At 41.9% G+C, this 17,280-nt stretch overlaps 1 protein-coding gene across 1 annotated transcript in view; it reads left to right on the top strand.

The window, feature by feature from the left end:
* The window catches only part of IQCA1 (IQ motif containing with AAA domain 1), a 112,493-nt gene that overhangs the window by 21,232 nt on the left and 73,981 nt on the right, over positions 1 to 17,280 (top strand). The window contains exon 6 of the mRNA XM_055813204.1: positions 9,740 to 9,927. Within this exon, the coding sequence (XP_055669179.1) occupies positions 9,740 to 9,927 (188 nt within the window). The remainder of the gene's footprint in view (positions 1 to 9,739; positions 9,928 to 17,280) is intronic.

Below are 17,280 nucleotides of genomic sequence, written 5' to 3'. Positions count from 1 at the left end.
CTCTGTCAAGAATATAATCAAAGCATGTAGGGGAAAAAATTGATACCTCTAAATAAAAAAAAATAATCTGTTCATCCTTCTAGTGTTTTGATATTCCCCATTTATGTTTCCCTTTACTTTTCATGTACATTCCCTTTCTGTGGTCTCCAAAGGAAGCGAGTACAAGCAGACATTGGTTCACACTGATAGATAGGCAGTGAGCTCCAAAGGTCAAGTCCCTTTGATGTATGATCATGTCAGCCCTCTAAAAAATGACCACAGATCTTCATGTGTAAATATGTTGAATTTGCTTTTCTAATGCTGCACGACTTAGATAAATTAGGAGACCTAGCCATCCATTACTCCAAGTCCATCCCAAAGGAGACTCAACTTACTGCAATAAATATAATTTCTCTTATAATTATAGCTGTTTTAAAAATGTCTATGTTACTTTCATAGAAAGACTGATTTGCAAAAAGAGCTAGCCCATTTGAAGTTCCAAATAATGATTTTAGGAAAAATTCAGTTATGTTGGCCTAAAAGATACGGAAATATGTGCAAAGACCAAGAATTGTCCAGTCTTTTACTTAATTCAGTATTATTTTCTTTACTGTCTACTTGCTTCAGAAAAAATTATGTATCTTTTCTGGAATTTGATCCTATTTTGTCTTTTGCTCGATGACAGAGTAGAATCCTATGTTCCAGAGATTTTTCTTGGCTCAAAAGTAAAGTCTCGTTATTACTATTATTTATTAAAGCTTAATTGCAGAAACAGCATGATTCCCTCAGCACATGTTTTTCTAAATCTTCGATAAATCACAATTTGCAATACTGGTTTAATTTGTAAAGAGAAGCAAGCCTCACTAAGAGCACATATATCTTGATAACTGTATCCTGACCTGTTTCCTGGTCTTCCTCACGTCGCTGCCACAGTGCTGTTTACTTCCAGCTCCAGCATGACCACCGTAAGCAATGTTCCAGGCATAGGTCTGTTAAAGCCACACTGACCACACTGATGTTGCCAGAGGACACATCGACTATGAAAACACCTACGTGCTGTCCAAACCAACCTGTATTTCCTCGCTCTATTTCACTGTTACAGCTCAATTATAATCCACCAGTTTTGCGAGTTTTAAACTGGTGCATACTGCCACTTGCCTGTTTCTGGCATTTACAAATTCTCTGTCGTTAAACACCCCAGAGGCTGCCGTGATTGTTTCATTTTGCTGCAGTGCACGCTAGCTATCAGCTCAGCAGAACTGGATGTGCAAACTGGTTTTTGGCAACAGTTTTGTCTCAGGGTGGTGTGAAACAGCCCAAGCCTAATAATGGATCTACACTCAGCGCTCTCCCCGACTGACTTTCCTAACAGGGCAGACCCTGCAGGAGTTATCATCTCAGAATACATGCTACTGGAAAGAGGAAAAGCTGGTTTTAACATAGAACGTTAGGATAAACAGTTTGCAATCAGACTGATTCATGGATTGGTAGGTGGAGCTGAGAAACAAGGAATACAAAAATAGATGAGACAGAATCCTTCCCAATTTAGGGGCTCAGCCTACTGTTGCAACTTTAAGGCACGAGTACTCCAGAGTTTTGGTCATGTTTTCACTTAATGAGCCCAGGTAATCAATTCCATTGGAGTCAAGTGCTCTACATGCTTAAACAATTTCTAGGACCAAGCCCTGCATGCTTTGGACACGCACACGCGTGAACTCCTTGTCTCACAGATAGATCCACTGATGTACAATTATGCAGCTCTCACACTGGTCTGTTCTGTAATTTCAGCCCTTACCAAAGAGTCAGTGGCACAGTACATGCTGATCTATGATTTTCTCATAGTATTGCCACTATTCTGTCTTCCTTCCTCTATATCCTTTTCGCATAAAAGAGTCTTTGTGGTCTTAAATTAAAAAATGTTCCCTCCTCCTTACCTCTTTTAAACATACCCTAATTTAGGCATGTTGACTTGGGTAATGCTTTTATTTATATCTGAGAAAACAGTCTGCCAAACATTCCTTGTTCTTTGAATTCCTGATAAATATAATTCATTTCATCCAGTCAGAAGAAAAAAAAAAAAATAGCATTTCCCAGAATAGCCTTCTGTGTAAACATCATAGGCTATGGCTAAATAAATATTATATGAGATTTTACGAACCACAAACTCCATAAGCACATGAAATTTAAAATATTTCTTCATCTCTTGAAAGTGGGCAGTGACATTAGTGGTACACACCAGGCCTGTTTTTATCAAGCGTAAGATTAAAATGACTCCTGTTTTACTCACAGCCTAGGTGACGTTTAGATGTCAGCACAAAGTCATTTGTTATTTCACCAGACATGCATATACATCTAAACAGCGATAACTGATCTGTCCTGTTTTCAAGAGAAATTTTAAACCTGCTTATTTTTGCAATAGAAAGACGCTGGAAAGCAAGAAGCCCGCGAACAATTTGGCTTTCATTGCTGCAGTCACATTAACAATGAAATCACTGCCTTGCAAAGAGCAAAACGTACCTGCCATTCCTTGAAGTTTAACAGCATGCCGAGGGAAACATGAGAAGTAAACATAACCAAAATTACATGAACTTGTACGGTCATGAATACAAATGTTTTCTCCACGTCAAATTTTCTTTCTTTTATCTTACTAAAAAGTGTTACATGTCAATATTTTTAGTGAAATATATACTATATAAATCTATAAAACAGCCATTTTCAATATTTTTCTAAGAAGACCTCTTACTACAAATGCTTTGTTTGAATGCGTATGACTATTATTTTAATTGGCAAAGCCATTGAAGTGAATCATATAGTAGGGGAGCTTTAATGAATGCAATATATTTTGCTTAGTTGTTCCCTTTTTGTGCCTAATTTAGGAATTCAGCCATATAATTGATGCGGCTATCACCATTTGCATACCATGGAACCTATATGAATAATCTTCATAAGACAAGAGAACTCTTTAAAATACGTTCTTCCCACAGCCAAAGAAAATGCATCGAGGAAACGAGAAAGCAAGAACATAGCTAACTCCTATATCAAACTACTAGATATAATTCGGATCACATTTAAAATTCAGTAGAATAACACTCATAAGTAAAGAACAGGACCCCAATTGCTTAGGTAGTAAATTCTTTTAGTCTGCTAGTAAGGAGTTACTTGCCTGAGTAGTCCAAATGTAAATAAATCTCACTTTTGCTACTGGTGAAAATAAGCGACCATTTAAACTGCTTTTAAAATACTTACTTTGCTTAGGGAATCAAGTCCTCCAGAGAAGCAAACTATACTAATACTGAAAATAAGCAATCTACAGCAAAACACTATACAACTAGTACATCTTTCAAAAGATTACAGTTATGGACAATACTGTCTGTAGCTGAACATTTACTGAAGAAGTCCCATAAAACCGTGCAGTGTGCGTTTCAGCTCTGCCGTTTCAGGTCTAAGAAAAGAAGCTGTCCTAAATTAAGTACCCAGTAATAAAAGCTGCAGTAAATCTACCTTTCAGGCATAACATGAATGTTAGCCTTATAACGTGAAGTAAAATGAAATGTATTTATTTCATTGAAATGAAGACTATCTTTCCTTGGAAGTGTAGTCGTAATGGAACAATTGAAGAGCAGTTAGTTCCACAGCATGAGGCCTCCTAGATGTAGAACTGTAGCCTTAAGCATGTTCAGCCAGCCTGCACACCTCTAAGTGTTTTATAATGAACAATAAAGCAGTCTGCCTTGGAAAGAGCTGTTGAGCTGACTAAGCAGAAAGGCAAGCTTTTCAGGCTAGGAAAGAGCAATCTCTGCAACTGAGTTCCTAAGTTGAAAAGGGAAAACGTCGAGAGGCTTTCATCACACTGGCTTACCTGGAAGGCATGGCGAACTTGGTCCTGCCTTCTGCTGGTGGGTCTTCCACTTCCATAAAGCCTAAATTCTCTTTGGGGAGGAGGAGTAAAGGGAAGAATCTAACAGCGCTCTCACCAGCATACTTGTGACTGATGAGTTGGAATAAAATTCTCTTTTAGACGAATGTCCATTTTGCCTTATTAATTTAAACAAGGATTTTAAAGACAAAGCCCATCAAACATTAGATAAGCATTTTAAGTTAATGGACCATGTACTCCTATTTTCCCACAAACTCAGGAATCTTCATATTATGTCCTATTTTTACAGCAACATCAATTATTAATATGTATACTTTTGCTGACAGAGGACCACACTAAAAATGTGAGTTTCGTTATCCAGTTCTGGGTCATTAACTGTGAAAAGCTTGTAAATATAATGGTTTATTCACATGGGAAGCCTTCATTAAGATGCATTATTCTACAACTGATGTGGCAGCGTTGCATTATCAAGTTCACTGTCTCCATCTAATATTTGTAATTTGTTTCTAAATGAGTTGCTGTTTGTAGGGCAAGTTAACAAATTTGAATTTCACATGGCCAAAGAAATTTCTTCAAGATGGGAAAATGGTTCTTCCCCCAAGGAAAAGCTATTTATTAGTGCCTTACTGTAGAATGCCTCCCTTGGATTCAGAAGCAGAGACATTAGAGGGGCCGAGAGAAGCGATGTTAGAAATAAATTGGCTCGTCTTCCTTAGCATGCACATTAAGTATAGAGGGCTATAAAAGCAGCACTCATCATATTGTCTCAGTATAACTCTTTATAGAGCTCCAGAACAGGCTCATGCCCACATGGAAAGTTGATCCTGATCACAGGTAACACTGGCCAGCATCCTCTCACACTGTCTGTCTGTCTTGGCACTCCTTCTGCCATTTCACTGCCTCTTCGCTCTTGCATCCTCAGATGGCCAAAGCTTTCTTGGATATACTTTCTTCTGAGGTCTGCTCCTTGCCAAGAGAAGACAAACTCCAGCAGGGCTGTCATATAGACACTGTTTCTGAAGACCCAGGAGTGCCTGAAGATGAATATAAGGTCCCAGATTTTTCAGTTGTCTCCTCATTACCGAGGCAAGGTTAGGAACGCGTTAAACTGAAACTGGTCAGGTTTAGGATGACAAATGCTTTTGTGATTAGGACAAGAACGCTGCAGACAAGAGCAAGCAAGCTTAACATGGCAGCTTTCTTCAAGTGTAAAACAAGGAGGCAGAAGCAGTGTTCTCTAATTCATATCACCCATACTATTTATAGTTTACTTTTTTTTAAGGTGCTGTAATAGTCTAAAGCATTTCATACCATCCATTAGGTGCCTGAGGACTCGGTTTTCTTTCCTCAGTTTGTCTTTTACTTGACAAAAGAAAAGTGTTTTCTATGAAAGCGCATCACAAATGCGCATAAACAACAGAGAACTGACAGCTAAAACAATGGTGCAATTACATCCTCTGGACATCTCGTTATATCTCTCCAGCAGCTCCTGTGGCTGAAATGTCTATTTTTAGGTTATGTTGCTAAATTCACTTCCACGCTCAACTTCTACCTAGTTCATCTTCTTATTCCCTACCTATACTTTACCTTGATCGTTCACACCCTGAAGTATACTTGCATCAGTTCTTATAGGCCAGGGAAGCAGTCCTGAGGTAGCCTCCATTTGACTTGTTAGCCCATGTACACATACATGTTCTTCTGATGTTTCTGCATCCTTGTTTTCCTTGAGTCCAATTTTTTTTTTTTTTCCACATCGATTTCGAAATAAGAGAATAGGAAGTCAGGCCAGTTGTACGTTCACCTGTAATGCTTTACTTAAAAATCAAGTAACTGCGGCACGGTTTCCTCACTGCTGTTCAGCGCTGGCTGCCTCCTCCTGCCCCAGACCAGGAATTCAGTTCCTGACACTCATCAGCCTCTCCTGATCTTCACTCATAAATAGGGCACGCTGCGTCTGTGCCACATTAGACGACCACAGATCCATCAGGACTCATTTATCACAGCCAGCTCTGCTCTTCATGCTCTCCCTCACCCATCCAAGCTGGAGTATGTTACTGCCAAAGCTTCTGCACTTTAGGACAAGCCCCAGGTTTGGCAACTGTCTGTGCACCACTAGGCCAATGTCAAAGAGCATCTTGTTATTAACATATCTCCCTGCTACACATGGAAACAACTTGCCTGGCAGTGCCCACTCCCTCTCAGATCAACTGTCTTCTCATACCTGCCATGTCATCCTACCTGGCTGATTCCTCTCCAACACTTACCTTCCTCCCCAGCTTATCTGGCCATCGAGGTCTGAGCCAGCTCCCCTTTCCCAGCAATGGAAGCAATCAAGCAACAGCGTATTTCACATCAGCAATGGCCTTTTCCTCTACGTGAATACACCCTTTTCCATATACCTAAATTTAGAAAATACTAATAACAAAAAATTAATAGGATTGGGGAAAAAAGATGGTTGAATGCAAATACAGCCTTAGCTTTCCCTGTTCTCTTTCATTCCTTCCTTTAGCAAGCTATCAAAGGTGAGTAGCTGGACTCTTGTCGGTAGGAATGGCTCCTGTTTCTTTTGCTTTCTTGTAGTAAAACAGTCTTTGCAAAAGAAAATGAAAAAAAAAAATGAAGAGCAAATACAACAGAGCTCTTTTCATAAGCTGTACTTCAGCCTTGGGGCTTTGAGTGCCGCTCATAAGCTGGTACCAGCAGATATATTGGTAACCGTGTGGTGCTCAGATAGGTAGCTGCGCGAATATTTACTCAGAGATTGGCTGGATTTTGCCAACCAGAGCATGTTCTGCAGCTATCAGCATATGAGCCATCTGGGTTAGAGCTACCTGGACTGCATCCGCACCAGCTTCACAACCTGGACTCAAGTGTAGATCTGGTCTGGATTAATTCGCTTAAAGATAAGAATCTCCTACTTCTGACCTTGTTCATGTGGGCATGTTCTTGCCAGTTCAAACAGTTCTTGCCTCATCTGGCTTTAGTACTGATGAAAGATAAGCTGGAAGTAAATTCACAGTGACAAGTAGCTGATCATCAAAGGCTCTCAGGACTCAGTGGAGAGCAGTTCGGAGGAGAAGCTGGGCAGAGGAAAGGTTCAGAGATGGCAGAGGGGAGCTCTGTGCTGCTGCGTGGGCCAACCTGCTCTCCACGTTGGTCTGGTCCTATGCTCACCCACCACTTGCCTTGCTATGGCTCCAGCCCTCAGATGCCTCCTTAGCTAGCTGATTCACCTCATTACACCAGGAGACGATTAACCTGAGGAGGGCTCTGTGTGTGTAAAGACAAAAAGGGATTATTTCCCCGTTCTTAGAGCACTCAACTGGTTCACTGCGGGGCCAGGTGGGTGCCAGAACCCGTGCAGGAGAAGGAAGGGACCACACATCCAGCAGTTAGGGTGGAAGGGGAACTGCCCCTTCCCAGCACCGATAAGCTGTTCATCTGGGGAGCCATCTCATGATGGTTCACCCTTCACAGAACACATCTAAACATCTAAGGAGCCTGTCTTCTTCCATCGGCTGTAGGTCAGCCTTCCTAAAGCCAGAGATACCCTTGCACCCCTCGCACTGAGTCGCCTGGGTGTGAACGTTGATTCTGTCGCTTGCCAAGGGAGACAGGACGGGGGGCATTCTGCCCACCCAAGCAGGACATCTTCAGCATTCACCACAGCTACCTTTGATCACGGAACTATTCATTCCGTCCCTTCCGTGTGCTCCCAGACTTCTTTCAGTTTTCTTCTCACACATCTTCTGCTGGAAAACTTATTTCTAAATGAAACAGCCCTTCCCCGGCTTCCCCTGGCAAGCATCTGGTTAGGAAATCTCGTAGGGTGTCCTCTGTTCAGACTGTGCTATGGCAGTAAACAAAGGCATGGAGGAGCTGCGTTGGCTCTAGCTGGCTCATCTCTCTGGGATCAGCCCTGCTACCGGTACCTCTGAGCAGTAAAGCTCTGATGGGAACTTCTCAGAAAAGCAGTCCCTTGAGTATTGCTGTAGTGAAGCAAATAGTTGAGTGAGAAACTGCCCGAGGGAAGCGGATCTTGTTTCTAGATCTCAATCTGGGAAGCAAGCCTCGTGGGTCCTCTTCTGGTTTCCAAACAAGCCCTGAGAAAGCATCATCACATCTGGCTGTTCTGAGGTGCATTTAATATTAGGAAGGCAGGCAACGGTGAAATGCAAATAAATAGTGTAAATATTCGTTGTGCTGTACTTAAAAATAGGCGCTGGTGAAGGTGAAGATTAGAAACACTTGACTTCCATGGAAACCGAGAACTGAGAGAAAGTAACATCTCGGGGTGAAAGGCAACATTTGAGGTCGTATATTCAGGAAGAGAACATGTGCAGCCACCCTTTCAAAAGCATGCTGCTCTTCTTGTTTCCTCCTCAGTATTTTCTCACTGGTGGCCCTGACCAATTCCTTTTGCATAGCACGAGTCACACATTGCAGATGCAGGGAAGGCAGTAAATTGCTTTCCTGAACGGGGCCTCTGTGCTTACTTTGGATGGTGTGCAGTCCTGCTGCGGACTTTCTGAAACCAAATTTGCTTGGCACTTGTTAGTGATTTTTGGAACCTGGTTGAAGCATGGAAAAACACCGAAAACCAGATCTTAAATATAAGCTGGCCAAACTTCTGATAGAAGCTTTGTCTTTGTGGGAGACCTCTGGAATTAGGACTTGGAGCACGCTAGAAAATACATCACCGGAGCAAGGAGAATGCGTTACTAAATGAGTCTGAGATGTGCTGATTAAGGACACTTCCTACACATTCTGAAGGTGGAAGGCCAGAGCAGAACTGTGTAGGGTTTTTTCATGCAAACCAGCACTCCCAGGCTTTTGTTCACATATGCTGCCACCTGTATGTCAGACAGACGCTAACTTTGAAGAGCAAACCGCACGCTATTACAAAGCCAGATTATCTTATTTTCTGCTCTTTCCCATTCTTAAATTTGACATACACTATCAAAGTGGTTAGTACTTCCCCAGCATGTGGAAAATACTTTGTTCTAGAACTGCAAAAAACTACAGCTAATTTACAAGTTCATTTACTAGTTCACAATTTGTAAAATATTTTTTTCTCTACACTTACAAGGTAGTAATAGCTCATAAGATACTGGGAACATCTCAACTTTATCAACCATCGCAAACTGAAAAATGCAAAGTTTCAGACCACCCACACAGATGGTATTTTTCATGCTTCTGTATTTGCATACCAGAAAGACTTTCATTTTTTCTCTCCCAACCTACACATGTAAAATCAATCACAAAGGAGAAATTATTGTACGACTTTAAACTGGCCTAGAAGCCCTTCTTGCCAAGGTTATCAAATCATGGGAAACTTGGGGAGCTTAATTTTTATTACAGTGTTTGGGGGGTTGTTTATTCTTTTGTTGTTGTTGTTCCTCAGGGGAAGTTGATTTCCTAAAGGAACATGACCAGCTGCAACAAAATACCAGGAAACCACTGACCAAGCAGTGCATATAAAAATTTAAGTGAACAAATTAAAAACAATACTGGCTAATTAAAAAGTACCAATGGGAAGTCCAAACATTTGAAAATTCAATTAAAAAAATCTCTGGCACCCTTCTGACATGGATAAAGTTGGCATTTGCAGAACAGCAGCTTTCTCACCTGTCTCATTGAGATCCCAGGATCCCACGCTGGAAGAGTTGTTTTTGTACATTGCAATGTTGTTAATTAATGCTGAAACACTAACAATAGACCATTGTGTGCATCCAGGCACTTTTTACGAGCACAGGGTTTTTTCCTGGCTTCCCACAAATAAATTAATGCTTAAGCTTGGATTCGCTGTCAACCTGGTATTCCAGTTTATATTAAGTTTCTTTTAAGTCATACCTTCTGTTTTCTCCTCTTGTCATTTTTCAGAGCCTACCTCCTCACTTACAGGCGATGAGTATGTTGCAGATGCCTGCTGGGCAAGTAGATTCCCTGCAAGGTGAGGTCCAGAAGACACATGAGGAGGTATTCATCAAGGACAAGCTGAGAGAAATGGAGGGACTCGACATCAAAGAAACGCTCCAGGATCAGATCAGCCAGTGTTTCATCGAATGCCGGTGAGCAGAGATAAACACTTGCCCCTTAGTAAGTCCATTTGTCCCAAACAGCCTGATTTTGCAGTTCTTACAAATTGCGAAATCCATCTTAAGGTGGTGGATCCCAGTCCCACCTGAAGACCTAGTTCTGCACCAGCTGTGGAGCTGAGTTCCTGAGCGGCAGGGCTCCTAACTGGGGAAACCAGACTGTTACTACAAGGAGTAATACAACTCCTTGCACAGTCCAGCAGGGATCAGAGGTGCACCTTGAAAGACTGACATCAGGGTCAGGTCCCCAGACATTGAAGTGGCAGCACGTTCAGCTTGGGCTCCAGCTTTGTCATTATAAGAGCCATACTTAAAGTTCAGGAGCACTGACTTTTTTTCCCTGTCTGAATACATAAGGTTTAAGAGAGAGAACGCAGTCTTCCATGAGATAGAAATATAATTATTTGCCATAGCAAATCACATCACGTCACTGGTACCGCCATCCAGGTACCTGCTACTGGTATTATCCAGCAGCCGACGTGAATCTGAAGTACTTTCGTACTTGACGCTTGACCTTCAAGACACTCCTCCAAATGTAACTTTACTTAAGTAGTGCTGCTGATCTCAGTGAAACTTCACGTCTCAGTAGAGTTAAGCACATACTTACACATTTTTAAACTGCATGCTGACACCTATAGTTCTCTCAGGAAGTTTACTTTAGCTGAAGAAGTTTTGAGACTGGCAATTTTAATATGGCAATACTGTAAAGCCTTGTACTAGGGAATATAGCCTGGATTTATGATAATTTTTTCTGGGATTTACGCCATCCAGTGGGTTAGTATGTAAAAGTAAATTGGGAAGCAGAGCCCAAAAGTTCCAGGATTTAACAGCAAGGTTCCAGCTGCTCTGCATAAAACTGCTCTGCAAAAACACTTGCCGTGTTTTTGTGTCTTGAGCTGCTTGGTGATGTTACGTTGGTCTGGTGGACTAATGTCATGTCCATTAATCACTCAGCATTTTTAAGAGTGTGCTGGACCTGCTTTCAGCATGCAGTTCCCAGTTGGAAACACAAATGCTTTCTGATAAATCATGCTCTATTTATTCTTTAAGTACTTTAAACAGGTTTTGGTAGCTATATGACAGTGTAGGGTTAGTTTAAAAAAAAAAAAAAAAAAAAAAAAAGCAGCAATCAAAAATAACACTCACAAGTCTGCCACAACCTATTTCTCTTCATTCTTGTACTTTTGCATCTTACGGGCACTCGAGACTCGAGAATAGCTTTGCCCCATCTAGCGCTCCTTTAGGAAGAACTGCTGGTTTTACAAACCTCGGTTATTACAAAGCACTTCCCTGTTCTCTAAATCAACCCCGTTCCTGGGGTCTGTGCTGCACACTTCTGGAACTGCCAGTTCCTGCTGCTCCCCACAACTCCCAGCATGTTCTGAGCTACAGAAAGATCTTATTTCCTTTGCTTAATATTACTCATCTAATAGTAATTCTCTAACATAGGTCAATCGTGTCCAATTAACTTGACTCTAGAGCTCGAGGAGAACTAACTGAAATACTGTGTGAACCAATAACAATGTTTCTATAGGAGATTAGCAGAGAACAGCCGATCTCCCAGAGAATAAGCCTGAGCCATAAACCTTTTTTAAGACAGTTATGAGACATTATTAAAAGTAAAATCCATTCCACGGAGACATTTAACAGCAGAGCCAACCAAGAGCCTAACCAATCCAAAGGTTCATTTGGAGGAAGCCAAAGCCATCGTTCAATCAAGGGAGGTGGAGAGGGATGGCTGAATGAGCAGTTCATCAAAACTCTTGCTACCTAATGTGTAAGCGACCTCAGTCTCATGCACCTATGAAATACTCTAAAGATGTAAGGTGGAGTGTAAATGCTGAGCTTTCTTATTCAGCAGCCCTTACAAGTGAAATGGGACCTCATGGCTACATTTATATCCCAGATGTGCCCAGGGGCCCAACTTTAGGTGAGGCTTCAAGGCTATAGGCAGACATAGTCAGTATCACAGCATATAAATACGTGATTAAACAAGTTATAAGAAGTTCTTTAGCTAACCTTTAAGTTGTCTGGTCTGATCTAGTCGGGTTCAGTAATCTTGAATCCCATCTAGACTTGAAAATTAACAAAGAATAAAGCAGATGTTTGAATATAAGCACCACATTAACTGATCTTGGATAGCTTTATGGATATGCTTTTCCCGAGCAAGTGATTATATTAAATGGGACTAAGATATACACACACAGAGAGTTAATCAATCAATGATACCGCTGCTTATAGATAAGCCTTTAATCAGACACGTTGTGTCTGTTTCACTCTTTCAGCTGAAACAGGCTGAGAACGGCTCCCCTCCAACCTTGTAAAATAACCACAGACAGAGGTAACTTTCTACCCACCCACCTGAAACGATCAGATACCAAAAAAAATTAACAAAGAGCAGTTTAAAGCATTTTGGTGTCATACAGTCACAGAGATGCTGCACGTGCAGTTGTGTGGTCTGCTTGAGTGCAGGGTCACCTCTGATGGCAGCGGGGCAGTGACAGACTTGCTGCAGTCAAAGCAGCATGTTTGATCATATTCCCTGTTACTCTTTTAAATTAACTGTCCGTCATGATCTCTAGAAGTCACTAAAGCATGTTTCAGCCAAGACTGGACAGGTCTTATTGATAAAAACTATTCTGAGGATTTAGCAGTGTGGCAGATAAAATTCTGTCCCCAGTGAAGCCAGTGGGAGAGCTGCCATCAGCTTCAGCAAAGGCTGGACATCACCCAATATTTTAGTTCATTTGAATCTGGCTGAGTGATGCAGTGATTTATGGGGTTGAGAGGAGTCAGAGGGAGCTGCCTGCCATCCTGCTGTTAACAGGAGGCCTCTAAGTGACCGAAATAATTTTCTCCACAGACACATTCACTTGCATCCAAAATAGGTGTTTTAAAATAAAATGAAAAAAAAAAAAAAATGGAAACAAAACCCCAGCAAGTTTCTACACATGGGGAGCACGTGTGCCATGCAGAGCCAAGCTTGCTGTGTGGTGCCTGCCAGAGACGCTGCAGAACTAGCAGGATTTGTGTCCTGCTCCTGCCTGGCCTGCTGAACAGTGGACCAGATCTGAAGTGTCAAGCTTTACATTAATTATTACCTGCCAGGATATATTTTGGCTCTCCACTAAGCCAATCTATGAGATCAACAGCTAAACAGAGCTTATAAATTATTCTTTAACTAGGCTTTTTGACAGAGTTTACCATTTTCCATAGTCTATGAAACAAACAGAGAGTTAAAGGGGAACAAAGATTCTTTTGAATTAATTTTGCAGTACATACTAAAAAAATAAACCCAAACTTCCATATTTTATCCTTGAATTGGGAAAGGATGTGATAGGAAATACAATTAGCAGGTATTGTCTTTCAGCACAGCTGCTCTTAGATTACAAAAGCAATAAGCATTTATTAAACTTCTCCACTTGTAAGAACTGCTATAAATATTTACCACTTTCTGCGCACAAGGGAATAGGCGTATCTTCAGTCATTTCGAGACCCAAAACAGCTTCTTATGCAGATAGGTTTTAAAAAAAGCAAAAGAAAGTCAAACCCAAAGGAACAGATTACATGAAAATGTCCCAGTTGCTTATAGCAATCCCACTGCAGAGAAGACAAAATATTTTTCGTATAACACTGTGCATTTCACAGCCTTATCATCCATCGTTCTGTTTATCTGTATTGAGTTCTGTGGAGCTGTTCTTATTTGGCTTGCAAATTATTCACTTAAAGCTTTCTAGATTTCTATTTGGCCTTGTCCCTCTGCACCACACTAGGAAAGATGGATAATTATTTTTTTGAAAGCCCTTTTAAAAAGCATCATGCAGTATACCTACAGGCCTCCCTTTTTTTTCTGAGATAGCTATATGATTCATAGAGCAGAAGTACAAATGTTCCAAAATTAATAGTCGCAATGATTATATACATCTGAGTCTGGATTTTAATCACTTGACTCCTAGAAGTTTCATCCATTACTTTAATAACAGAGTTTCGTATTAAAATACAGCAATTGCATAGCTGGGGTTTTAGTTCCAATGTCCTGTACCATTCCAGACCAAACCCATTTTTCTCTAATTTCACATTTAGGGTTTTGCATTGCATGTGCAAAACCAGCCATCATCATCTTCTCCACTCCGTACCCACTGTACGCACCAACAATTCCCAAATTATGAATCTTCCTTGGAGTCATCCCTAAACTAAGAAGGGGTGAGAAGAAAAGGGGAGCAGGGAGCAGGACCCACTTATTATGCGGAGAAATATAGTAGCATCTTTGCCTAAGAAAAGTCTTCTCTGACAGAAATCAATACAAAGGATAAGAAATCAAGATGAGGTTTTTATTACCAGAGATAGCCTCAAGAATCACAGGGGAGAGCCTAATACACAGGCTTTGCTGTAATGTGTCTTATGCCCTCTAGCTGTAACAAATTACGCTGTGAATTTCTTGGAGGATTTATATGCCGCTGCTCGGTGCTCTGGGGAGTATTTCATCAGTGGCATTGCTGACCTAATAACAGGGGATCTAAGTAATAGCAACTTTTATGTACGTTATGTGTTATTCCCACGGATTTGGGGATTGCTTTTCTGGAGGAAGGAGGAGGCGAGGGGTAAATGTGCTTTCATAATAGGTTTACACTTTACTGATTAGCTTCGAATGATCTTCTTGCTCTGCCTGCTGACTCGAGTACTGTCAGGAAAAGAATTGGGCAAGCTTCATAGTGAGTGGATGAGACTCATTCTGAAGTGGGGGGTTCCTGCGCTTTATTTATTCATTTTGAACATTCCTGACAGCCAGCCCAGGCTTTGATGCAGAGGAAAGGGGAAAGAAATAGGAAGTGATCGTGTTATATTTCCCTTTTTCACAAGACTGTTTTGTTGAGCTGAGTTTACTGCCAATACGCCTGTTCACGGGGCTCCCTAGGTAGCAGGGGGTGGGGAAGGAGGCGGTGGGGGGAAGATGAATGGAGAGAGAGGTTTTGCACTGAAACTCTGCAGAATAGGGAGCGTATTCATTTGTGTCAGGCACTGCCCGTATCGCATTTCACACTCTGTACACACTGCTTTTTATGAAGTTAATGTTAACATGCATGAAAGTTGCCAGGCAATCCATCAGCAGCTGAAGCCTTGCCAAAAGGACAGAGACAGATGACCCCTCGGCAGCGCCAAGCAGTGGCATCCCCGCACCCCCCATCAGCCCTGGTTCGGAGGAATTGTTGCTCCGAGTTCATCCAGACCCGTGCTGGTTTTCAGACCTGTCTGGCTCATCATACATGCCCTCAGCCTGCCAGAAGTGCTTTCCAAGTAACCAAGGAGCATGGATTGTGGTCTCTACACAATATGGCAACAGTTCACAAAACAGCTGATAGGAAAATTGCTTAATAACTGGTTTTAGTGCAGTGAACCACCATAGCAGACTGTGCTCTTAAAGAGCAAGCTCCAGTCTGGAAATCCTTGGCACACAACCAGAGACGCCACCAGCCCCTTACTCACAGTCCTCTTTCCATACAACTCCGTGTTACTCTGGCAAATGCATTCCCTTCTTCTCTGCTGCCCCTGCAAGGTAGGAACCTACGGAAAAATGCCTCTCTGGTATCTGATACTTCATATTCAATGCAGGCAGGAGTTACTGCCCACAGGATGGGTGATGAACTGCTCTCTTTCACCTAGTCCAGATTGTCATTACTTGTTTTCCTTGTCATCATTAAAGGATTGACACACACTCAAAGCTACTCGTATGCAACATTCCACTCCGGAGCAAAAATTACCAGCCAGAAGCAGCTGTGAGCTCAACATGAAAATCAGGATATTCTGCAGATGGGGGTAAATAAGTGGTTGCCTGCTCTTTCCTCCAGATGAAGATGAGCTGAACTAAATTACAAAGAGGCTGATATCTGCACTGCAGTTTTCTCCTGTCCTTACCTGTTCACTGTAGTTGACTACATCTCCTACTCTCTTGTACTTTGTGCACAGAGAGCCTACACAAACCGAATTCTTTAGGGAACAGCACAAAACAAGAAGCTCCTCCTTAACCACTCTGCAGCCAGTCTGAGTTGTGTCTCTCTCCTCTGAGTCTTCTCATCTTCCTCAAGTAAGTGAAGACAAGCTCAGAATTGTGAAGCTCTGAAAGAGGATGGCACAGGCTTGGGTGTCCACCTCTGCCAGAATACTTTGTCTTCCTGCAAAACTATGGAAACGTTAATAGAGAGAAAAAGTTTTCTCTATCGATTAGTTCACCACCGTTTTCTGACAGACCTAATAACTTCAGATTTTGTAAAGGCAGTAATCTCTGTATCACAACAATTAGTGCTGCTACGAAGCGTTCTCTGGACACCTTTCTCCCATGCCAAAAGGCCTTTCTGCAGGAACAGCTTACATTTAACACCAGCCTTCCCAAACGTGGCTCAGCCCCCTCCCAGATGTTGGACTGTACCTCGTGTAGACAGTCAACGCTAGTTTCAAAATCCATCAGGAACAACACAGCCGTGACAGCACACAGCTCTGGCAGCAAAACCTGTCCAGGACCCTGCAGAAATATTCTGGCAGCTAGATCGTGCTGAGCTCCTCGCTGCAAGCAGCCGTGCCGCTGTGTTAGAGTACATCTGTGGGAACTAAAATCCTGCCTTTGGGCTCCCGGGTGAGACAACCTCTAAGACTGATTAATTAACATAATTAGGAGCTGTAAACATTAATGGATAATGTTCAAGCCTTTCCTAACACATTCTTAAAGCTTCCACTGAGTAGTTATCTATTGACTAATTTTGGCAGACATCTCTGGGGCTGGAGGGAGCAAAGGAATGGAATGCAAATGCATCGCTGGCTTACCAGAGGAGTACCAGAGCAAATAGCCCACCGGGCTTCTTTGAACAGAGGGAAAATAAGTTATCATAAATGAGAGGATTGTTTGCGCATGGTGAGAGAGTGTGGAGCCCACGGTTCTGCAACCTGTTTTCCCACTGATTGGAATCAACTATCTAGCTTTAACAGCCATTTAAAAAAAAAAAAATAATTAAACCTTTAGTCCTTCTTCCTTGCTTATGGGAACACTACATCGTCCTCTTTTAAAAAGTGTGAACCCCTCTAATTTCAAAGGAGGGACAACTGTTATTAAGTCCATCTGCAGTTAATCTACTTTATTGGGTGTCCATGGATTTACAGGAGGCAGGGGACACACCTCTGGAAGCTTCTGTGCAGTGGCAGAAGTTGCCTACTTCAGTGCATGCTAAAAATTTACGAGTGTGCTGACATTAATGGAGGCAGCTTGATGGCTTTTGGGGGGGGATCAGCCAGAAGCCCCTGGGTTCATATATTTCTCATACTTGGTGAAACACAGAT

This window comes from Falco peregrinus, chromosome 8, assembly GCF_023634155.1.
Source record: "Falco peregrinus isolate bFalPer1 chromosome 8, bFalPer1.pri, whole genome shotgun sequence".
In the NCBI taxonomy this organism is placed as follows: Eukaryota; Metazoa; Chordata; class Aves; order Falconiformes; family Falconidae; genus Falco; species Falco peregrinus.
The sequence above is the reverse complement of the archived record's forward strand: the minus strand, read 5'-3'. Positions and strand labels throughout refer to the sequence as shown.